The 25,316-nt window shown below is 37.1% G+C and overlaps 2 protein-coding genes across 3 annotated transcripts in view; both read right to left on the bottom strand.

Annotated features, from left to right (window-relative positions):
• LOC134744397 (adenylosuccinate lyase) overlaps window positions 1-1,188 on the bottom strand; it is a 55,813-nt gene extending 54,625 nt beyond the window's left edge. Inside the window, exon 1 of the mRNA XM_063678201.1 lies at window positions 876-1,188. Within this exon, the coding sequence (XP_063534271.1) occupies window positions 876-1,043 (168 nt within the window). The 5' untranslated portion in view covers window positions 1,044-1,188. The remainder of the gene's footprint in view (window positions 1-875) is intronic.
• A 1,071-nt stretch (window positions 1,189-2,259) lies between these two features.
• Window positions 2,260-24,962, bottom strand: LOC134744400 (hydroxysteroid dehydrogenase-like protein 2). 2 transcript variants are annotated; one of them, XM_063678207.1, is made up of 12 exons: window positions 24,785-24,962; window positions 24,549-24,712; window positions 22,503-22,594; window positions 21,520-21,641; window positions 20,830-20,916; window positions 17,273-17,391; window positions 15,827-15,926; window positions 14,395-14,489; window positions 10,058-10,131; window positions 5,433-5,541; window positions 4,216-4,344; window positions 2,260-3,048 (listed from the first exon to the last, which is right to left on the bottom strand). In XM_063678207.1, exons 1-12 carry the CDS (start codon window positions 24,805-24,807, stop codon window positions 2,939-2,941), a joined length of 1,224 nt encoding a protein of 407 aa, XP_063534277.1. In that variant the 5' UTR covers window positions 24,808-24,962; the 3' UTR covers window positions 2,260-2,938. The 2 variants fall into 2 exon arrangements, with proteins under 2 accessions (XP_063534277.1, XP_063534274.1); XM_063678204.1 differs by lacking the exon at window positions 10,058-10,131 and adding an exon at window positions 11,690-11,808 and having other exon boundaries at window positions 24,785-24,961.
• Between the last annotated feature and the right edge of the window lie 354 nt (window positions 24,963-25,316).

Genomic DNA, 25,316 nt, shown 5'->3' with positions numbered 1-25,316 from the left:
GTTTAACCCTCATGCTAATTTTGAGACCCGAGCAAGCAAGATACCACATTCAATAATTAGTTCAATAAGTGGAATCTTGAGCGTTGCGCGGGTTTCAAGGCACAAGGGATTAAACAAACTTGACTGTCTAGGTAGAACCATATCAATGCGAGGAAAATAATAGCTGTAAAACATTACAAATCTCGTTCAAAATAATGTTTTGAAATATTTATCATTTAATTTTTCCATTTTTTTTAATTTTAATTTTTTTTATTACAAAAAGGCAAGCATTTGACCGCAGTCTCACCTGGTGGTAAGTGCCGATGCAGTCTAGGGTGGACTTAAAAGTTCATACCATTAACTAGCGTGAGGAAACACCTCAAAATTTGGATCAAATTACTTAAGTTTATAGTCATTTTATAGTGGGGTAAAGTTGCACTCTAGAGTATAAAATGCAATTTTGCCCACTGATTTGAAAGAAGAGAGAACCTTTACGAGCTTGTGTGGTGCCATATCTATTGGGCGCTTTTATTCATTATCGTGGTCTGGTCATTCCCGGTAACAACACGATTTATTCTTACGACCAAAGATAGATATAACTATGTTACGACACAGCAGGGGGCTAAAATATATGATGTATGCTAAAATTGCCCAAGAAAACCATTTAAACAACGATGAGATAATAAATAAGCCAAATCAGGCTGACCAACATTAGGACCAAAATGTTCGTTAGTTACGTGTCTTACTTCCTCCCTGAGAAGTTATAGTTTAATCTGTGCAGTGTGGCATTTTCGTCGTATTTTTTATTTTCTAACCTCAAAGCATTAAGGATATGTAAACAAAAGGTTAAAACTAACCACACAACCTTAAAAGCTACTTAATATTCTAACTCCTACCTTTTCAGCTTTCGCCAGGTAAATCCAAAGTTTGCGCCAAGTTGAAAACTTCTTTTGGTCACTGAAATTGTACTGCATTTCTTTCGATGCATATCTGGTGCTGAGTGGTGACCGGTAGTTGCAATATTCAGTACCCTGGAGCTCCACGGGGGCGTCGATAGTGACCATTTTGAATGGATATTTAGAGAATTATTGAAACTGTTGTAACGTTAGACACCGCAGCTGTCAGTTGACTGAAACTGAATAACAATATAACCTCCAAGGTCGATCAGATGGCGGGAGAATTCAATTGTGATAACAAGGTTATCGCTGATCTCGTGGAGACTGACGTAAGAATATTGACGAAATAAGTCTGGTAGTTGGTGTTTTATTGCCAATACATTAAGTTAGTAACAGATCTATTATGTATAAATTTGATACTTATTATTATTAAAGTTTATAATGAGAAGACAAACTAATTAATGACAGTAAGAAATAACTATCTGATTCCGAGCTGGGCAGTTTATTTATTTAAACTTTATTGCACAAAATGTATGCACCAATGTAAATGGCATTCTCTAGCACTTAGCAGTCAACCATAGCCACCATAGGGTCCATAGGGCCAAACAGAGACACTTACAATCAACCAGTTTGCAAAGTCAAGGCCTTGAAATAAATAGCATGTGTATGTTCTCTTGGAGTTAACGGGGTCAACAAAATTGTGCAAGCAGCAGCCTAGATTTTGCTTGATAAGTAATTAAGTAGTCTTACCAAGTTAACTCTGCATGGCAATAAGAAAATGTGGCAATGATTAATGACAAATTTCTTTGTTGAAGTTGGTGCAGTTAGCTTAAACGGACTCTAGGTAGTCTTTTTTATTTATTTAGTAGTAAAAGTTGTAAGTTGTAATAATGACGCAATGTGATTGAGAAATAGTCTCTAGCCCCACCCATGGAAAATAACAGATAACAAGCCTCATTAAACATTGTCATAATATAAGATAAGAATTGATCCAATCTATTCATAAAGAGGTCTCAGATAAATTTAATAAGAATAACTACAGTTATTCATGAATACTTTTAACCTTTTGGACACCAATGACGGATATATCGGCACCGCAGGTCCAACGCCAAAGACGGATTAATCGGTCAAAGACCACAGAGCAACATAGACCTACGTGCGTCTGCATAAAGTTCAATTTCAGTTTTGACATTTCGATTGCGTGGCGTCCGAGTGACATCTTTTGTGTTTGACACGGCGTCAAAAAGGTTAACATTTTCTTTCACATTCTTCACTGCCATAGTTTTTTTTAATCTGTTATATTATGTAGCTATCGAAATGGTATAATATGAATATACCTAAAAGTAGAATGTGGATAAATAAAATTAAGAAATTAAAGACACACTAAACAGCACCATTTTTAATCATAATATTTCATCTTATATTCATAAAAAAATCCAATACATCTCGCGCCACGTTTGGCAGTGACTTACATATGTACAATGACAAGGCACAACACTATAGAAGTTATTCAATGACTTATATGTACATAATTTTCAAACATATACATGTGACAAAATATCTTCTAAAAATATACAATGATTTGTAATACACAATACAGTCTATTATTTGAGTTTGCAACATTTACTGCAAATTATACTGGACTCTGAGTCATTCATATAATAAATATATAGTTTCAATTTAATTATCAGTGAGAGCATGGGTATTTCCACGTAGTCTGTGTTTCCACTGAAGAGATATATCAATTAATCAGTATAGTTTTTTTGCTTAAGTCCGAAATGGCAACTAATTTAAATTATTTCTGAAAAAGAAGAAACATTAGTCATTCTAAGCTAACTATGCACCAACTTGAATATATCAAAGTGAGGGAGTGGCATAATAAACGTCATATTTTCATAGAATTTGTCATTAATTGCCACACTCTGTCATTACGAATAGCATGCAGTGTTAGCTTAGTCTGACTTATCAAATTAGTCATAAGGACTTAGACAATTTTGATTTGCTCGACAATGATTGTCGGTCTGACTGTCAGAAGCCTAACATTGAACGGGACACTGGCAAAATTACTTCTTTTGGAGGGATTTCATCATTTTTTCAAGCTTCATGGCCTTCTGCAGGTCTCCCTTGATTTTGAGCTTGCCCATCATGAAGGCGGTGGCCGGCTTCAGCTTGCCTGTTAACAATGTTTGAAAATGAAAATGTTTATTTGGGTAACAAATAAATTACAATTACAATATAATGGCTGGAATTTACTAGTAGATGAATGTATACATCTGTGTCAGGAAACCCCGCTCTTCCGTTTGAGGTTTACAATAGCTGTTTCCGAAATAAACCACATATTTGCAAATTTTATTGCATAATATTTATGCGTAAATTCAAGAACTCAGAGCGCGTGTGTGTGTGTCTGTGTGTGTGTGTGTGTGTGTGTGTGTGTGTGTGTGTGTGTGAGTGTGTGGGGGGGGGGGTGTGGGTGTGTGGGTGGGTGTCTGTGTGAGAGATGTTTCAAGTATGTGTATGTCCTAAGTATTGCATAGACTTGCTAATTAACCAAACAAACAAAAAATTTACAATTGAAAACGTGTGTCTTCGTTATAGTTAACGGGTTTTTGTTTAGAAAATTAGACCTTGTTACTAAGATCCGGCCAAGATCTCGGCAGTTTCGGCAATAACACGACTCGAGATTTTCGGCAGCGGTCGAACTATGCAACGAGTTATGATTTATGGTTGCCCTTGATACAATGTCATAAATGCATTGTTAACGTGTGGAACGCTTTTCCTACTTCGCTAATATACAGCCAATGTACAGTCAAAATATTTCTATACATATAAACTTATTACAAGCAAACAGTTATTGATTGTAAAAGAGAGCTAAAGTCCGATACATAAACGTGCCCGGTAGTTTGATAGCCGAACCAGATGTCGCTGGACTACTCAATATGTTTTGTAGTCACTAAATTGTCACTCAACTCATGACAACCAGGCCAGGACAATTACCGTATAATGTACGGAGCCGTACGAGTTTTTGGACCTAACATTATTGGAGAGACCAAAGCGGCTAGGCTTCAGTGGCTCGGGCACATGGGAGAGGATCGTGCCGTGAAGAAAGCGTACTTGGGACAACCAAATGGAAGACGCCCGGTTGGACGCCCTAGGTACCGCTGGAACGAGGGAGTTGCTCAAGACCTGCTTAACCTCGGCCATGGCGACTGGCGAGAGCTATCGCAAGACCGAGAGGCATGCGTGATCTGGTGTCGGAGACCAGGACTCGCTTTGGGTCTTTGCGTCACCGTAGTAAGTTTTTGAGATATTTGTTATAAATAAGTATTGTTGTGTTAAGTACCAGCGAACATGTCGGAGAAGTTGCCGCTGTCCATGGTGAGCGTCGCGTCGGGCGGGTTCTTGGGCTCGCCCTGGCCGCAGGCGCCATCTCCGTTCTTGAGGTCGATGTGCCAGACGCCCTCTTCTTTACCTAGAACATAACAATAATTATCATCGTTTTGTATTGTGGCGTTTTTCTGCCAGCCGTCAATAGGCTTGATGACAAATTTTTATTAATCGATTGATATGATCAGGTTTGTTTTTGGGACCCATTGCATTAAAAAACATACAAAAGTCAGAAATTATAGTCAAAATCCGACAGTCGTACTTCACTCGCGAAACGCTACTAACAAAACGATAAGAGAACGTGACGTCAAGGTCACAGAGGCAGTGAGAGCCCATCTTGAATGTATGGGAAATAAGTAAAATTGCGATTTTGTCAGTGAAATATTACGTTTATGCATATAGTTGCTGTACAATTTTTTTTGAATAAAATGCATGGAATCGAATGGTAATTTTACTTTATTCCTTTTTGGAAGTTTAGATTTTATTATAACGATAAACGATTTTGCTACTATGGAATTTATATGAAACACTAGCATGTGACGTCACAATCAAATTACCTACTCTTTATAGTTTTATACGGATTTTAAAATATAAATTGTGTCTAAAAATAACTGCTGTCTACGTTTCTCTATTAATCTTCTGGTGCTTTATTTCATGCATGGTGTAAAATAATTTATTTTAAATACAGTCAAATACCCTATACTCTCTAATCTCTCTATGTATTTAAGTATGTATATATATATATATCTATTTGTGTCGTTTTCAAGCAAAATGTACCACATTGTCGCTTACCATAAGGGCGAAAATTGCTTGTATCTTTATACGAAAAACCTGTCAGAGCGTCCTTATGGTAAGCGACTATGTGGTTTTGCTTGAAAACGACACATTTAAGTATGTTATAGGTATATCGTCGGCTAATACCCATAGTACAAGCTTTGCTTGGTTTGGCTCTAAGTTGATCTGTATAATGCCTGGTTCACATGCGTAGCAAGCTTTAAGGGACGCAGCTATGCGGTGGAATGAGATAGCAATACCTATCGCTCGCTCCCTCTAACGCTTAACTGCGTCCCTCCCTGCCCTGAGGCTTGTCGAGACTTGTCACGCAATCACGCATGTCAAGCAGGCATTGTCCCTAAATAAAACAAGGCCATCTTACGCGCACATTTAGCTTACCTTTGACATTGAACTGGTAAATCGCTTGCGTCTTCTTTACCAAATCAGATGACAGGCTCTTGCCGATAGCCGCGAACAACGTGGGGATCTGACCTTCGGGCTTGCCCTCCTACAACACAAACAGAAAATCAATTAAACTGAACACATTGAAATTTTTAGAGTTGCAGCATTCTTACGCCTCAGCCACGCCCATTTTTATCACCTGTCACTTTCTTACTTACTTGTTAGAACGTGACAGGCATGGTGACAGGCGATAAAAATGCGACCGTGCTCAGCCCGCTGTGCAAGCTCGAACCGTGCGTATCGTGGTCTACGGGTTGTTGGTGGCCCCTCGACCGCCAGTGTCAAAAATTTGCTACTGAATTAATAACCTTGAAATTGTAAATTAAAGTTCAAATTGTCTGTGACGTATACGGGACAAGGCATTCGAAGGGTTAAGTCAATCAATGCCTAAACCAAAGATGATCGATCAAGGACAGATTATTGTTGTTTCATCAGTTGCTCGACGTCGATCATGGACAATTATAAATAAAATAAATAAAAAAATATTATTTTCAGACAATAGGGTATTTGACTGTATTTAAAATAAATTATTTTACACCATGCATGAAATAAAGCACCAGAAGATTAATAGAGAAACGTGGACAGCAGTTATTTTTAGACACAATTTCTATTTTAAAACTCGTAGGTATAAAACTATAAAGAGTAGGTAATTTGATTGTGACGTCACATGCTAGTGTTTCATATAAATACCATAGTAGCAAAATCGTCTTGACACTTCAAAAAAAAAAAGACTGATTTGACTAGTAGTCAAATACCCCATTACAGTCCATAGTTGTTAGTATATGTATATTGTAAATATAAGAATATTTCATTTTTAGGGTTCCGTACCCAAAGGGTAAAAACGGGACCCTATTACTAAGACCGCTGTCCGTCTGTCCGTATGTGTGTCACCAGGCTGTATCTCATGAACCGTGATAGCTAGACAGTTGAAATTTACAAAGATGATGTATTTCTGTTGCCGCTATAACAACAAATACTAAAAACAGAATAATATAAATATTTAAACGGGGCTCCCATACAACAAACGTGATTTTTTTGCCGTTTTTTTCCGTAATGGTACGGAACCCTTCGTGCGCGAGTCCGACTCGCACTTGGCCGGTTTTTATGGTAGCATAGTTTAGTTAAAGCACTTAATCGTCAAAGTATCAGCTGAAATTATAGATTAATGGACCTTAATTGACCATCTCCCTTGAAACTATTCCTTTAACTCGACATTAATTAATAAGTAAAACAAAAAACATAAAAAATGTCAATAAAAATAAACTAGAATAACGATTACTACCAGCAAAATAAAACACGCTTACATACCTAGTACCTACCTACATAGTAGTAAATATATATATAGCTCTACCGCGCCTTATGATGTGTCCACACCGAGCGAATAAACGCCTACAGTACTGATCCAATAATGTAGCAGAATAGACGCCTCACAAAATGTCTTAAATAGGTACTGGAGTAGCAATTTGTGTTAATCTTTATCGCTTTATTAGCGGATTGACTATAATCAACTCTTTAGTAAATCGTTAGATAAGGTTTTATAGCCAAGATAAAATACCTGGCAAACGCATTGGCATACCAAAATGCCTGGACATAATGAGTTGTTTATCAAATATTTAAGCGCTTATCGGGATGTCGTCATGTCAGAGAAGTCAAGCTTTATCGATATTAGGGGGCCAACTGACTATCAGTCCGCCGGCCGATATCGGCCTGTCAGTTAGAACAAAATCTTTACAGTTCCGAACAACTGACAAGCCGATATCGTCCGGCGTATGGATGGTATAGAAAGGATGCCAATCTCTTATGGCAGAATTGTTACAAAAGTGATTGCTTTCAGCTTTAAATAATAGTTCTTAATCTCTCCGGTGGCGCTAGTTAGACTCTGGGACACGAGTATAACATGAACCATATAAGGCAACAAATAACCCGACCAAATTACGTAGGTTGTTTTTGGTAGTATTTCGGCGAGTAGTGGCGCCGCCTTATTCCTGTTTTTTGATGGACACTTTTCATACATAGAGATTTGGCTCCTTTATATAGTCTCCATGGTCCGGCGAATTGGGAGTCAGTGGGCCCCTATATGTAAGCGATAATCCAGGAAATAAAATGTTTGATACTGGATTGCTAACAGGCATATATTTTAAGTTTTAGCTCATTTATCTTTAAAATGTCACCTGGTCTGATAGTTTTAATTTTAATAAATATTTTGTATGTTTAAGACGAAAGTGGATGACCCGCGCGAAATCGCCTTTTCATACAAACGTAGTCCTCATTTTCCTCTATGGATATTAACATTATTGAAAATAGTTTGACACAAATTGTTGTACACCCACCACAGCTATTTGAGGTTTTTCGAATTTCGAATTAGGTATTACAAAAAAGATCATTTAAAAATTTGTATGAAATCTGTTTTTCGCTCCTATTTTTTACAATAATAACATTTAAAAAAAAAACTATCGTGGGGGCATAGCTATGGTTAATATCCATTAAATTATTAAAAAAAAATTATCCATTATGCCAATATCCAGAGGAAAATGGGGACTACGTTTGTATGGAGAAGCGGCCGTCCCATTTCCTCTTAACTTTCTTTAGCCCTACTCTAGCTACCTACGTCCTTAGGGTACAATTGGGTAGGTAAAATTTTTTGAAGATGGGCAAATTATATTTTTATCCGATAGTATTCGTCATAACGATCACGGAAATGCAGCTTTTTTATTTTTATTTCGTATTATTTATTAAATATATTTTTTTAAGTGACCGAGATGACGTGTGAGAAATTTAATAGCAGATCAGGCACTAATGCCTGTGCACGTGATTTAATTGATGAGATAGAAAAAAAACGATGTCAACTGTCAGTGTCACTTAGCTGTCATTGCCGAAAAATAACAGACATAACGGCCCAACCCTTTCTGTTACCTTGCGATTTAGTGTTATCATATGGTTATCATTGAGACTTTTGACGACCTCAGCACGACGATCTGCGAGTATTTGGACAAAGATTGAATCTACTTTCGACAACTTGGCACTGCTTATTGGACAACGTTTTCTTCCCTTACGACGACCCGACCCCTGCGCTGACCCTTGGACTGAATTTTGCAAAAAGGATGAGCGAGTTTATGCGAGTAGATTCTACAAACTTGCCCCACATGGACCTAGTTATGATTTTAAATTATTATCATAACAGTGATAAGCACAATGCCGCCGAAATAACATTTTTCGGCAATGACAGCTAAGTGACACTGACAGTTGACATCGTTTTTTTTTTCTATCTCATCAATTAAATCACGTGCAAAGGCATTAGTGCCTGATCTGCTATTAAATTTCACAAACGTTATCTCGGTCACTTAAAAAAATATATTTAATAAATAATACGAAATAAAAATAAAAGAGCTGCATTTCCGTGATCGTTATGATGAATACTATCGGATAAAAATATAATTTGCCTATCTTCAAAAAACTTTACCTACCCAATTGGGTGAATCAATTTTTTTTGTATTCTCTCCAGCCAGCAACAATGATAACATAACACAATGATGTTATACTAGGTACTTTCTACCATAGAGTAACTTATACTAGAGCGGTACTGTTATAATAAATTTTGTAACCCCAGTAAATTCACTGCCATCTGTCGACACACTTTAAAACTAAAAATGAAGATTTATAAAAATACGATAGAATGTATTTAAATATAGACAAATGATTTTTTTTATTTGCATTAATTATTTTTATGATTTTGACCCATGTTCTTTCACTGATATGCGTTAAAATTGTTAAATAACAAACGAAACCGTCAACGCCATCTATACGACTGTAGGCCAAAACTAGTAGCGCCCTCTGAACGAGAATCAAATTTTCTTGATTTTCGAGGCACGTTTTTTCCTTAGACTGTATCCATCTATTACGGAGTTATATCTATCTTTGTCTCTACTAATATTCTAAGTATGACACCCGTTATGAAAAGGGCTCATAACTGCCATAATAATGAATGTTGGTAATTTTAAATACTATAAAACCATATTTAAAAAAAAAAGGTAGTGACAAGAAAAAGTTGACCAATTACACTGGGTTCTTCATCTAATATGCTGCTGGTGCTGGTGCTATAAATTGGGCTTGCTATAAGGCAAATGTCATTGTCTAATGCGGCGTACGACCCAGAATCGACGCAAAGCATTAGCGCCATCATAATGAGGGCTATCGTTTTTTTGCTCACCAGTTGGCGCCTCTGTTGATGGTGGTCCAAAAGACTAAAGAACAGCTGTCAGTCCTTGAAGTGACAAGTGACATTTGACATTTCGAACTATGGAAAAGACCACCATCTACACTAGCGCCCCTAGCGGCGAATTCATACGCGTTAGCCCTCATTAGTTTTCATATTTAATATCTATTCTAAAACAAACATAGTAATATTATATACCCGCCAACAGCAGCGTTGAGGCCATATGCAGGTTTCAGTTAAAAAGGTAACAGGTCAGGGTAGGAGTTGAAGAAAAACATTTTAGCCATGCATTTTATTATAACACATAATAATCCGTGATAATAATTAATATTTCGTAAGATAATCACACCTTTTTCGCGGCCTGCGCAGAAGGTGAGCCGGGCACGTCCAAAAAGAAATCGGGTAACAGATTATCTATGTTACCTGTAAACAAATAGACGGTCCAATTTCAAAATTGTGTTTTTTTTTTTAATTTTGACAAATAAGGAACGAACACAAACATTTATTCTGCTTATTTGTAGCAGATTTCCATAACTTAGACACAGTGACATTTGTCTAGATACTAGCTTTTTCCCGCGATTTCGTCTGCGTGAAATTAGTTCCAGCAGTTAGAGTAAGTATAGCACCTGGATAAATTTTGAACATAATATGCTTAATTGCTTACACCAATTAACAGGCAATTCATAAATTTTTTCATTTCCTATTTTTAAAAATCCTATGTCCTTCCCCGGGACTCAAACTATCTCTATGCCAAATTTAAACCAAATCCATTCAGAGGCAACAGACAGACAGACACACTTTCGCATTTATAATATTACATATTAGTTATATTATAATATACAGGGTGGCTAAAAATAAGTGCATTCCCATTGCCAGGGAGGTTTTGGGATAATACTGAGCAACTTTTACTATGGGACCAACCATGGCTGGTCCATTTTCTATGGGCGGGTAATTTTTTTTTTCGAGATTTCGTGGTTGATCCCATAGTAAACGTTGCTCGTTTAACCCCAAATCTCCCTGGCAACGGCCATGCACTTATTTTTTAGCCACCGTGTATAAGTATGGAATGGTATGGATAAAAATTATATGCAATATTTTTTTTCATTTTCAAGGTGTTACATATTACTTTCACAGTGGTCTTTTTGTTGGCCTGTCGTGTATTTTATTATCAAACATTTCATGCCCTGTGCTATACTGTAAGATTTGGAAGCCATACATTAGTGCCTAGTCCATGAGTGGGTTTATTTCCATCTGTCCCCGCTCCACGTGATGAAACGATTTATACGAGTGCACCTATTCCCATCTGTGCCCGGCGGGGACAAACGGGAATATACCCATGAGTGTTAATATATAATGAAGGTAAAATTAATACTGTGCGCAGATGATTCTTAAATAATAATAAATAAATAACTAATGGTATTAGATCTCCTACATACGGCCTCACGCTTTTTACTTTTGCAATATTTACATAAGGCGGTTATCAGACTGGATACGATTCGCAAGTCGAGCGGGATGTCGCAATACCTATAATACACGTATAGCGTTTTCTAGCTCAAACAACGGCGCGACGTGCGTATCGCATCCAGTGTGATAACTGCCTAATCCGTAAATTTTTATGACTGGTTTGTAAATAGTTAGTGCTGCATACCTACTTATAAGCGGTTTTTTTTAAATATCCAACACGATATACAAGTTTCGAACGGAATGTTTACACCGGGTTGATTATCGCTATTTAAATAGAACTCTATACATTACCAGTTGTTATTGGCGTTTTCTCAAGTATATATAGGCGTTATTGCACGTTAAACATTCGACTGGGTGTAAACACGCCCTATAAAGACAGGGGCACCAACCTTCTTAAACCGCACGGCGGAGGTATGAACCCGTCCAGTAGTTATTGGCGTTCTCTTAAGTGTATAAAGGCTTTATCACACGCATTTAACGGGGTTTTAACACGCACTGTAAAGACAGGGGCACCAACCTTCTCATATCGCACAGCGGAGGTATGGTACCGCCTGACGGAGGCAGTCACGACCGAGTGCTGTTTCATCGCCAGAGGGGAGTCTATGAACCCGTCCAGCAGGAGGTTATTGGCGTTCTCTGGGGTCAAAATTAATTACTTTTAATATGAGTAAAATTACTAAAATTGTAAGCTAAGATGGAAAGTTGGGAACGCATTTAAAGAGATCGTTTACTAAGGGTCACATACCGCGTTATGAAGTGAACGAAGGACTCGCGGTCACCACATACAGGTGTACTTTCACTAATACCTACTTAACAGCACTATACTCAGTTTCATGTTGCATTGCATCTTCACCATTTTGAACCCCCGACGCAAAAAGAGTCAATGCCTGTCTGTGGGATCGTAGCTCTCACACGAACCAATTTTGTATGGGGAACGATCTTGGGAATTCCCGGGAACGGCACAATTCTGGATGTAAGGCATTTTGGCATAAAATTGATGTTTTTGGCGTAATGAGTAGAGGTTTTTAATTTTTTTTAATTTAATAGTAATTAGAGCTCAACTTTTACAGGAGTACAGAAAGGTAAATGATGACGCAACTGAAATAAGTGGTCGTGCTTTCGTATTATTAGTACGAAATCACCCGTGTATGGTGATTTGTATATTATGCTTTATCTGTGTACATAAAAGTGAACTAATAACCTATTTTGCGCTCGCTACTGAACTCAAATATAACTACCGGTTTACCTAACTACTGATTTTCTAGGTCCATAATGAAACTAAGAAATAAAGCAATCTACATTCAAATCGCGAGAACCGATTTTTACGTCAGTTAAATTTTAAAAACAATATATATAATTATAAGGCCATACAAAATAAATGAATACCCAAATGTATATGATAACAAATTTTCGAAAGCATGATAGAAGTTTAAATGACAAAGGTATAATGATAAAACCTTATATATGATGAGCACCATGACATCCACTTTTACTTATTGAAAACCACGTAAATGTACTCTTAGCTAGAAGAAGACACTTAGTATCAATTTATCTGCGCGTTTAGATTTTAAAATGCGATAATTTGATACTAAAAGGTTCCTGCCAGTAATTTTAACGCGTCTTCATACGAATTTGAGTCGTATTTATTATGTATTTATGATTTAAAACTGCAGTTACGCAGAAATAGCGTTGAAACTTAAATAAATTGGTGGCATAGTGGCATTTTATATCTTGTTATGACTCAAATTCGTACAAAAAGCGTTAAAACTATACTTCGTTTTTTAGCAGTAGAAAAAAGGTAAACAATCATGACGTTTTAAGAATCAATAACTATTACTTATGAAAGCAAAATAATGTAAACTATCCTATATGATTTATAATTGTTACATATTTGCCGTGACTTATTTTTCATAAGTGTTTTTCAATAAAAAGACACGTGAATTCCGCTTACCTTTTTTTCTAATGCTAAAAAAAATATGTAGGTTCCCGACACCCGAGTTTCGTGAGGCCGGGTTACTTTAGCCCTGGACCTGGAGGATACTTTTGGCCATTGGGATGAACTGGATGCGAGTTTTATTACTGCATTGAAATTTTGCCACATTGACATCCGCTACAACCAACCGATTTTAGCATACAGTCCAAGTTTTTATGTTTTTATTAGACCCTTCACCCTTCCATATGTGGTTTTCATATGGGCCAAAGTTACACTATTTATTGGAAGTAACCTGACCTTAGAGCGTTTTCACATTGTCCGATCCGATATATCCTATAGGATGTCGGAAGGAAGTAAAATGTAAGATATGTGTGTTTCATTTTTATTTTTATTTTATTTATTTAAGGATCACCAACGGATAATACATCTACACTAGTACATTAAAACAAGGACAATTAACATTACAGATGTTTAGCCACTTATAGGTGACCACAGCTCACACATGTATATTTCAAAGAGAGTATATAAACAACTAATATAACTTATTAAATAAATTAACTTAAATATTAGATTTAGAAGAGAAGATAAACATGCAGACATGCAGACATAGACGTTTTTCTTTGTATTTATTTACGCATTTAATAAATAAATAAATATTATAGGGACATTCTTACACAGATGGATACTAAGTCCTACGGTACGCTTAAGAAGGCTTGTGTTGTGGGTACTTAGACAAGGATATATATAATATACAAATACTTTAATACATACATAGAAAACATCCATGACTAAGGAACAAGTATCTGTGCTCATCATACAAATAAATGCCCTTACCGGGATTCGAACCTAGGACCATCGGCGTCATAGGCAGGGTCACTACCCACTAGACCAGACCGGTCGTCATTATTACTAAAAAATGATAAATAACGCAAAAAAGGCGGACTTATTGCCATTCGAGTCCCAATGGCAATAAGTCCGCCTTTTTGCGTTATTTATCCTGCAACTGTTTTTGTTATAGGCGCCTTTCGACATCCGATATAAGAAATGCGCTTCCGATAAATTCAGCCATGTCGGAGCCCCCTGTCAGCTGTCGGACCGATAATATTTGTTTGTGTGCGTATGTGTAGGCATAATGCTTGTTGAAGTGTGCGTGACCGCTAGAGACGGCGCCCCCGCAGCCCGACAACGCGGATGTAGAATCCTACATACGATATCGGATCGCACAATGTGAAAACGCTCTTACGGTAGAAGAAAAGGTAACATGAAATACGATCAATATGATAACTTACTAGGATCGCACGCGTAGGGTGTGAGATCAGTGACTCCAGCTTTCTTCAAGACGTCTTCGTCGATGGCGAAGTTGCCCGTGTAGGTCTTCGGGTCTCTGTTCAAAAAAATAAGTAAGTACCGGTCAAAGATAGATATAACTCCGTAATAGATGGATACAGTCTAAGGAAAAAACGTGCCTCGAAAATCACGAAAATTTGATTCTCGATCAGATGGCGCCACTAGTTTTGGCCTACACTCGTATAGAGGGCGTTGACTGTTTCGTTTGTTATTTATAATTTTAACGCATACCAGTGAAAGAACATGGGTCAAAATCATATAAAAATAATTAATGCAAATAAAAAAAATATTTATCCATATTTAAATACATTTTATCGTATTTTTATAAATATTTATTTTTAGTTTTAAAGTGTGTCGACAGATGGCAGTGAATTTACTGGGGTTACAAAATTTACTATGCCAGTACCGCTCTAGTATAAGTTACTCTATGGTACCGGTAAACTGGGGTCACATTGGGGGAAAAATTGATTATCAGTTTTCTGCTAAGGTTGCCAATCACATCATACAATTCTTAAGATTGCGTTGAAAATATTAACTGTTTATTTTTCAAAGATCGATGATCATTGATCAATGTTTTCCCACGATTCATAGTAACAGTATAACCCCGTTTACAGTATGTTATACAGAAAGGTTAAAGAATAGTTTATATAGCAGCTGAAGTTGTTAAGCGGGCCAGATGTTCAAAATTATTTTGATGCGACTTTATTGTTAAGAGAATAAGCGTGTCAAGGTAATTTTGAACACCTCGCCCGGTTAGCAACTTTTGCTGCCGACTGTTGCTCTTGGCCGACTAATTTTTGGGAGACTCTTGATTCACATACCGTTCAGTTCGCTTCTGTGTAAATTAGCAGAACATTTATCGTAAGAATTTTATTTGGCAGAGTAATCTTTTCGTTAAAGCAACCTTTAGTCGAGTAACGTTTTACGTTTTTTTAAAGATTTTGTTCACTGACAGTTTGTTTGTAGGTACAGTCAACAAAACTATTAGCTTAGCACCCCTGTATATGCAGTAAATGTGATTGTGAAATTAAATAAATATTGTGCGACTGCTACCCGGCGGGAAGAACTACTGGTGAATATATTAAGATACAAACCGGCCAAGTGCGACTCGGACTCGCGCACGAAGGGTTCCGTACCGTTACGCAAAAAACGGCAACAAAATCACGTTTGTTGTATGGGAGCCTCACTTTAATATTTATTTTATTCTGTTAATAGTATTTGTTGTTAAAGCGGCAATCACAGTTCATGAGATACAGCCTGGTGACAGACGGAGAGAAAGACAGACAGACAGCGGAGTCGTAATAGGGTCCCGTTTTAACATTTTGGGTTCGGAACCCTAAAAATGAAGTGACGAAATATAATAGTAGGACTTACTGGCACAGCATGAAGTAAGCAGCGTCGGAAACGACTTCGGGTTTCCGGCTCGTCGACACGTCGCCGCCCGTCAGCATCGCGATGGCCGCCGTGCCCACGGCTGCGACAGACAATATTCATTTCATCTGAAATCCCCTGAGTTTGGAGGAGGTTAGGAGGTCGAACCATACTGTTCTCCCTCAGGGATGGCCAGGGGGCGCCACAAGCCCTCGGAAATTGTCATATACTTGGAAATTTGGACCCATGCCACCGAGCCCGGGTGGCCGAGCGGTTGAACACAAATTAAAATATTTTCATAAGAAAGTAATTTCATTTCTTCTTAGAATATTTATTTTATTTCTAGCCCGACTTGGGTCAATTAAACGGGTGTTTTTAACGCATGCTTTCTTTGAACACATTCATGTCGGCAGTAGCATCAGGTACAGTACCGGCCAATAATATATCACCTACATGTTTTTACGGTATAACTTTTTTTTTATATTTTTTATATTTATGAGTGACTTCCACCTGACTACTTTAGGTAGTCTAGTTGTATTCCTTTGTACGGGCGATGACAAAAATTGGTCTCATGTAATGGTTTTTTCAAGAGGTTTTTTTTTTAATGTATTGTCAACTTCATTTTTTTTTCTAGAGGTTTTTTTAGTAATATGCTGAGTATCCCATTGTAATTCACAGTATTTCATTGCAGTATTCATCATATATTTGTATAAAATGACTAGTAAAATATGCAATCTACAAACTAACCTATATTGTTTACTCTATACATGCTCATACAAACATTCAAAGGTGATATATTATTGGCCGGTACTGTAGATTGTGCCTCTGTGCGAGTTACAAGCAAGGTCTTGGAACCATGCGTTGTCGTGAATTTCGCGACCTTTCGCGATGGTACCCCTCCATCCATCGCGATCTGACGCGACAACAACAATCCATACAAGATCCATACAAGAGCGTCTTGAGCACGCTCTTGTACTTGTATGGAGCCATAACCTGGACGTCGTACGCTAATCAGGAACGTCGACTAAATACCTTAGCGCTGTCTTCGGAGTATCCTCAACATCACATGGAAGGACAGGGTCACTAACGAGAGAGTCCTGGAAGTACTTGCATAAATCATACTGGTCTCAAAGCCTGCCAGTCGCCCGGTTGACATGGATTTTGACCTTGTTTATTGCGCTGGTTCTGCTCAGCACCTCGGACGAAGCAGCTCTGACATTTTCTTTCTTTTTTGATCAAATTCAAAATTTCTGTTACTTTTGTTTTGGCTTCTGCTTGCGTTATGTTATGCGCATGCCGAAAACGAGATATATAGATAGGATGAAAGGTGAGAATGAAAGAGGTGACAAAAGTGGCATAACGAAACAATTTAAGGATGCGTTCCGAATAGTATGGTATTAAAAACTAAACACATACATTATTAAACCTATTTCAATCAGGTTTACTCACCAGTCATAGGCCAGAGCGCATTGACGCCGATGTTGAACGGCTTGAACTCTTGGCTCATGCCCAGCACGCACATCGACATACCGTACTTGGCCATCGTGTATGCTACGTGCGTAGCGAACCTGCGAAAAGATACCAATATTTAAGTGTGTGTGTGTGTGTGTGTGTGTGTGTGTGTGTGTGTGTGTGTGTGTGTGTGTGTGTGTGTGTGTGTGTGTGTAGGCCGTCGATATTCACATTGGATGAGAATTCGGTCGCCTGACGATTCGCATCCGTGTAATAATCGCGTAAGTCCCACGCGCACGCGATTTCATACTGTAAGGGTGGCATTTCACTTGTCCAATGTGCATTGCGTCTCACTCTCTCATTAAGCAAAATGTCATTTGACTAAGATATTGAACAGATGGATTAGCATCCTAATTTTGCGTGAAATTATAAGAATATTTTTTACTTATACGGTCATTACCAAAAGAAAAAAGTCTGTACGTCAGTTTAAATTACTCAATGACTCAAGAGTCAACGGCTAGCTAGGCCGAATTTCACCTTCCCATACAAACGGAGTTTCGTTCTCATTTTAAAACTACGTGTTGGATTGTAATGAAATTTTGCACATACAATGACACGAGGTATATCTATGTCTGTAATTAGTTTAGTTCTGGTAAATAAAACAAACGAAATAGAGCAAAAACAAGTTTTGTATGAAAAACTTAAATTCGCTGTAATTTTTTGTTACTATTGTATCTGAAGCTACATATACTATTTACAGACCTAGATATACCTTATGCTATTTTAAGTACAAAGTTTCAGAGCAATCTAGCTAGTCATTTTAAAATGAGAGCGTAACTACGTTTGTATGGAGAACCGACCTTGGCGGGGACTCTCTTAAAGATTACCGACGGTTATCAATGAGCATGGTTATAAAAAACAAGAAGTTTTTAAGTAATAAAGAATACAGTAATAACCTTGAAATAAAAAAATACCTAAGTAACGTGGCATTCATATTTTTACGAATGACAGAACTAAGCATTTTGCATAACCACGGATAAATGCAAGGGTTATTATTTTAGCAGTCTCTGTTCGCATCTACCTATGTATTTTATCTTGATTATGATATACGTACAGTCGAAGGCAAAAATATCGATCCAGACAAATGGCTCAAAAATATGTGAACACGATTTTATTGTCTAAGGTGTAAGAGCGTACATATATTTTTGAAACTTTGGGAATTTATATATATTTATGGCCTTGACTGTACGTATATCATAATCAAGATAAAATACATAGGTAGATGCGAACATAGACTGCTAAAATAATAACCCTTGCACTTACCCGTGGTTATGCAAAATGCTTAGTTCTGTTTCTGTCATTCGTAAAAATATGAATGCCACATTACTTAGGTATTTATTTATTTCAAGGTTATTACTGTATTCTTTATTACTTACAAACCTCTTGGTTTTTAATGTAAACAATGATAACAAATGATAATCTGTTATCTGTTCGTCACGTGTTAACCTTAGCGCACTAATTACGTAAGTCGAATAACAAAACTTACAATAGCGGAAAAAAATCTATCATATCGCTATTTTTGTGCAGTCATTCATTCGAAAACTCGTAAAATTAGACTTTATACCATACTGCGAATTGTCTTCGGTTACCGCGATAGTTACTCATGAAATAAAACTATGAAAACGGATTATATCGGATTTTAGTATGTGGGTATTTTTGCACTTTGTAATTTTTCCTCAGACACCCGTTGACCACGAACGCTGTAAAGGGTTCGAAACGGCGGGATGTATTATAAATTCAATATACGCGATATAATCCGTTTTCATAGTTTTATTTTATATCATATAAACAATGATTGTATCATCATCATGACTATTTATAATATACTTACGTCCCACAGCACGTGGCAACAGGCAGACACGTCAGCACAATCCGGATTCGGGACTTCACACACACCAAATAACGTATATTACTTATAAATATTGAATTTGTTATTTGAAAAACACTTAAAAGCGAATCTTACCAACAATAAAACTTATAGATCGATTTTTCGCCCTCGTCAGCCTCTGGTTTGATAATTAAATCGAATCATTACTTTGCAATTTATTACCCACCGCGTTACCGCGATAACTCAGACAAACTAATTATTTTAAAAATGTATCCTAGTTAAAAATTGAGAAAGGTATGTTGAGATGGTTTGGACACGTGGAAAGAATGAGTAAAAGAAGGCTAACAAAGAGAGTGTATAAGGGAGAGGTAGAAACGGGAGTTGGAAGGGGCAGACCTCGGCGGACTTTCTCTGATCAGATCGGGGAAATCATGAAGAAAGGCCAGGTCAAGAGCACCCTAAACCGGCGAGCGTGTATGGGGAATGTTATGAAAGTAAAGGAAGCGAAAGAGGTATGTCGGGATCGTAGCAAGTGGAAATCCGTGGTCTCTGCCTACCCCTCCGGGAAATAGGCGTGATTATATGTATGTATGTATCCTAGTTTGTTCGAAGTGTCGTTTTCATACACCCCTATATTGTAAATTTAATGTTTCTGTTTTTGAGAAATTACTTACCAAGAAAATTATGAAAATGTATCTAAATATGATAGATTATTTGCCGCTACTGTATATTATAATTATGCAATTATGTATTTTATATTACAGGTACTACAGGTTGCTTCAGAGGAGCCAAAAAGATTTTAACGGTTTCTACTTTATACTTATCTAGAGACTAAATGTTGTTTAAAATAGTTTTGTGAATTTAGCGTAGTGCCATTATTTAAAAAAAAAAGACGTTACATCACGACTTCACGACGAGTGGAGGAAATACTAGATAGCGATTTTACTAGAACGTCGATATCTACCTTGATATCAATACATATATATGTTAACTGACTAAAAAGTAACCCTGTATAAAATACCGAGGTTTACCAGAGTTCAATCAATTCGTTTTTATGACACGGATGACATAGGCTACATTTTGACTCATTTAGAAAAGGCTCGTTTTTAGAAAAAAAAAAACCCGCCAAGTGCGAGTCGGACTCGCGCACGAAGGGTTCCGTACCATTACGCAGAAAACGGCAAAATAATCACGTTAGTTGTATGGGAGCCCCACTTAAATATTTATTTTATGTTGTTTTTAGTATTTGTTGTTATAGCGGCAACAGAAATACATCATCTGTGAAAATTTCAACTGTCTAGCTATCACGGTTCATGAGATACAGCCTGGTGACAGACGGACAGACAGACAGCGGAGTCTTAGTAATAGGGTCCCGTTTTTACCCCTTGGGTACGGAACCCTAAAAGCGGTAGCATGCATGTAAAGCCGACAATATTTTATTTTATTTGAACCTTGTCGTATAATAAATTAGGATGAATTGTTGTTTGAGAATGCAACGAAACTAAATAAATGTTACTTTCTTTACGGTTTATGAAAGGATTCAATTAGATTGAAACGGAAGTGTACATGCACACTGGTCCGTATGAGGATACATAGATAAGCTTTTTTACTTGTTTATGTATGTAAATCGTTATTATTTCGATTGTAGTGTGAGTATGAGTCTCACCAGAAGGGGTTCATGTTGAGCGGCGGCGACAGGTTGAGGATGTGCGCGTGGCTGCTGTTCTTCAGGTGCGGCAAGCAGAGCTTCGACCTGTCAACAAACATTTTACTTATTTACATAACATGTCACGCACATGGCAACATGTCCAAAGCTAGTGTTACTAGCAGCCCTTTGATCGCCATTTGTCATATCCTAACGTATCACGCCTACGAGACGCACAAGCAAATATAAAACTAACTTAAGCCCGATTTACACGGCGCGAGAACTAGCATTTAGTATTCTAATATATATATCCTTACCTATGAAATTGGCGTTTTGTATGGAAAATTTTATGAAAACTGTGATTTTCATACATTGAATTTTGCGGATTATTCAGCAATGTCAAATTCATACTAAACAAAATTTTGTTAGGAATATTGAAAACTTTTAAGCTACGTTACACATATCTTAATGACTTTGAATAAATAATGAATGAATGATTATGTCTATGTCTATGTCTAAATTACGTACAAAATGATATCTGTGAAAAAAACGCCAATCACATAGGTAATGACCTATTAATATGATAGTAACAAGGTTTTTTATGTGTACCAAATTGTTGGACAAATGCCAATAATGGAACAGTTACTACATTTACGTTTATTCTTAATAAACGTAAATATTTACAAAATAATACAACTTGTAAAAACTTACGCCAAAAAGGTGCCCCTGGTGTTGATGGAGTGCATGAGGTCGTATCTCTTCATGTCGGTGCTGGCTGTGTCCGTGAGCGAGATAGCAGATGCATTGTTAATCAGAATGTCGATCCCGTTGAACTGAAACAGAATGTTTCATACATATTTATTTATGGGTTAAACCCACTAGTTACCACCAAGTTGTTACCAGAGGTAACTACCGGGAATTTTTTTCCCACCTTTTCTCACTGGTTCGGTGATAACTTTATTTATTTATTTAAGCCTTTATTTTTCCTTAAATAGTTTTACATGATAAAAAAGTTTTCTAATATTATTGTTTTCCATTTTTACTATTTTAAAGACCCCTGTTGGGTATAGGCCTCCTCCATATCTTATTGGGAATAAATTCCCAGTAGTTACCACTAGCAAAAGGTGGTTTTTTTTTTCGACGACGTCGTGGCAAATTCCCACCCTTTTGCTCAGATCACATTGAAACTCTTAGGGCCAATCCGTCCCTACTGGTCTAAGCTAAAGGCCTAAGGTCCTAATGTACAATTTATTTATTTTTATTTAAAAATTTAAATCAGGCAATAAGGCCCATATATTACAAATACCTTACAGACTAACATATATATGCATTTTATAAACTAAATACTTTTTAGGCAACAAAACGGTGTGGCTTTGTTTAATCTAAACGGCTGGTCATGTGTCGGATTAAATAATGGAATAGAGTTAGTGGTTATTGATCAACAATTTCTTTGAAACCAATTTATCTCTGAACATGTGAACATACCATCTAGTCCATCTACCATATATCTTGTTTGTGACATGAAACAAATAAGTGACCATTATTTTAAGGCCTTTTTCTTTTGCTATAAGGTAGAAAACTGGTTATGAACCAGTTTCCATGACTGTATACTTTATGTTTCAAAATTAGAAGAGAAAGTTGCATTTTATCCACAAGAGTGGAGAAGTAACTTGATGAAAATATAGTTAAATTACCTTTTTAACAGCCTCATCTATCGCCTTTTGCACTGCTTTCTCGTCCCTGACATCCACAATGCATGGCAGGGCCTTACCGCCTAAGGCCTCAACTATAAGAATATAAAAAATCATTAATACCTAGTCGGCTCATAAGTTCTGTCATATACATAGTATCAAATAAAATCAAAAGTTTAAGTTTATTCCGTATAATTTGTACAGCGTTTGAAAGCTTATAAACTAGAGAATCTAAATGTATAACATTTATTCAAAATGACCGCCATAATTATCTACACAGGCTTGAAGTCTTCGTGGCCAGTCGTCAATGGATTCACGCACCACTTTCATGTCGATATTGGCCACTGCCGTAGCAAGAGATTTTTTCAGCGAGTCTAGATTTGCATGAGGTTTTGAGCACACCTTTTCCTCTAAATACTGCCATATTTTATAGTCTAAAGGATTAAGATCTGGGCTAGAGGAGGGCCAATCTTCATGCCGTATAAAGTCGATTTTATTGGAGGCGAGCCAGGCTTGTGTAGACTTTGCCTTATGGGCTGGAGCAGAGTCCTGCTGGAAAACCCAATGCTGGTTTAGAAACATCGTATGGGATAGTGGTTTCACAATATTAGTCAACACCGTGTCTTGGTACACTTTGGCACTAGTTTTTACTCCTTTCTCACAAAAATGCATACTAGTGACGCCCGCATAAGAAACTCCCAGCCAAACCATCACAGATGAAGGCTGATGACCTCTTTGAATACGGGGAATGCTATTAGACGCTTCTTTACTATTGCCAGCGTACACTCTATCATTTTGTTTATTACAGTTTTCTTCTATGTCAAAAATTTTCTCGTCCGAAAACAGTATACAACGGTGCTTATTTTTAGCGTACTTCTTCAATAAAGCTTTAGATCTTTTAAGCCTTAAAGCTTTAAGCCGACCATTGAGAAGATGGCCAGTTTTTCGTTTATAAGCACGAAGTCTCAGGTCTTGATTAAGCACTCTTTTCACCATGTTTTTGCTCAAACCCATCTGGAGGGCCATAACTTTTTGTTTCCTAGCGGGATTTCTGGCAATGCGTGCCCTAATTGCTTGTACAACTGCTGGAGTCCTAGCTGTACGCGGACGACCGCTTCTTTTCTTGTCATTTAAACTAGAGACCTCACTGTATCTTTCTATGGTACGATACACAAATCTTAGAGAGAATTTTAAATTTTCAAGTAGCTTAAAAATTTTAGTCGGCGAGTGGCCACAACGATATAGTGCAATTATTGCGGTACGGCTATCTTTAAGCGTCCACTCCATGTTAAAGAAAACAGAAAATTGCAAAATTATACTACTCAAATATTTAATAAAGATTCGAAATTCAAATGCAGAACGGTTTTTGTTTTAGGAGTTCCAAATTTAAATTTTAAAGGCCAGTGACAGAACTTATGAGCCAACTAGGTAGATTTGATGTTGTAATCACAAAACCATTTTCTAATACATTATAATAACATATACTGTATAGAATTTAGCTTACATAAGATAAATGAGAGTTATAAAAGTAGAGCTAATGTCAGGTGAACTTTTTTTCATTCTACCTGTCTAAGCCAAAGATTTGCCTGATACTAGTAGATACTATGTATTATAATATGATAGCTCTAAAGTCTAAACATTATACATTAAATCATTTTACGGTTTAGACTCACTTGTTTTAATGTTAGTATGTCTCACTTACACGCAAAATAGGCGCAATATATGACCTCGAGTTACGGAAACCAAGCCCGCGAAAACCTATAGTATGTCTCACAACAGTTTAAATTCGATTATAAACTTATTATCAATGCTAATATTTTATAAGCACCAAAAAATGAATCCACATATTCACAAAAACATAAATAAACTTCTATAAAACATTATTTGGCGAAGTATCAACGCGCCCTCCACAGTTACAGTGCAAAGTCCAAAGTAACAGAAAAATTAACTTTCAACAAAATCTGCTTTATGAACCTTTTTTTGTTATCTAATTGAAGTAGGCCAATTTTATAAGTACTTTAAAACTAAGGAGTGGTTTTATGGTCTTACTTTCTTCAGCAGCGGTGTAAATAGTGCCTGGTAGCTTGGGATGCGGCTCGGCCGTTTTCGCCGCGATCACCACATTAGCGCCATCCTTAGCTGCCTTGAGGGCGATGGCCTTGCCAATACCACGGGAAGCACCCGTTATAAACAGCGTACGTCCCGCTAGTTTCCTAAAATTTAAACGATTAGAAGAAAGTAGAACGCCAACGTCAATACGGATTGTTTTCCAGTATATCACTCACCCGGTGTTAGCTACCAAACTCATTTTGTCTTGTCTTGATTCTTTTACAACTAGTGTTTTGTCGGAAGATTAACGTATTATATAGCGGGCTGATAAAGTAATTTGACTGGACTCGACAAATTTAGTCAGTCCCGTTTATTGAAAAATGATTGGACTGAAGTGAAGATAGCGACAAAAGCTACGTCAAAAACAAATATGACGCTGTCAGCTGTCAAACGATTTTGATGACGTATACATGGTATAACTCGTTCCAAAACGAATATTCCATTTTTGTGGCTTTGGTATCATAGAAGGTAGAATCCTATAGAAGAGGCCTACCGCGTGCGCCCGTAAGGGACAGAACATACGCAATGCGACAATATGATTGGTCGAGTAGATTTGTAGCTCTTTGTTTGTAGCCCACCATAAACCATACAAATTTACGGTGGGGAATAAAAAAAAAAAGTGAGAATGTAAAAAGGACAAACAATAATAACGCTTTCTCTGCTACTCCTACTGAAAGATTCATGTTTGTTATTAAAATTGCACTTAGT

This window comes from Cydia strobilella, chromosome 9 (assembly GCF_947568885.1).
Source record: "Cydia strobilella chromosome 9, ilCydStro3.1, whole genome shotgun sequence".
Taxonomy (NCBI): domain Eukaryota; kingdom Metazoa; phylum Arthropoda; class Insecta; order Lepidoptera; family Tortricidae; genus Cydia; species Cydia strobilella.
Note: the sequence above shows the minus strand (reverse complement) of the source record. Positions and strands in the feature narration are given on the sequence as shown.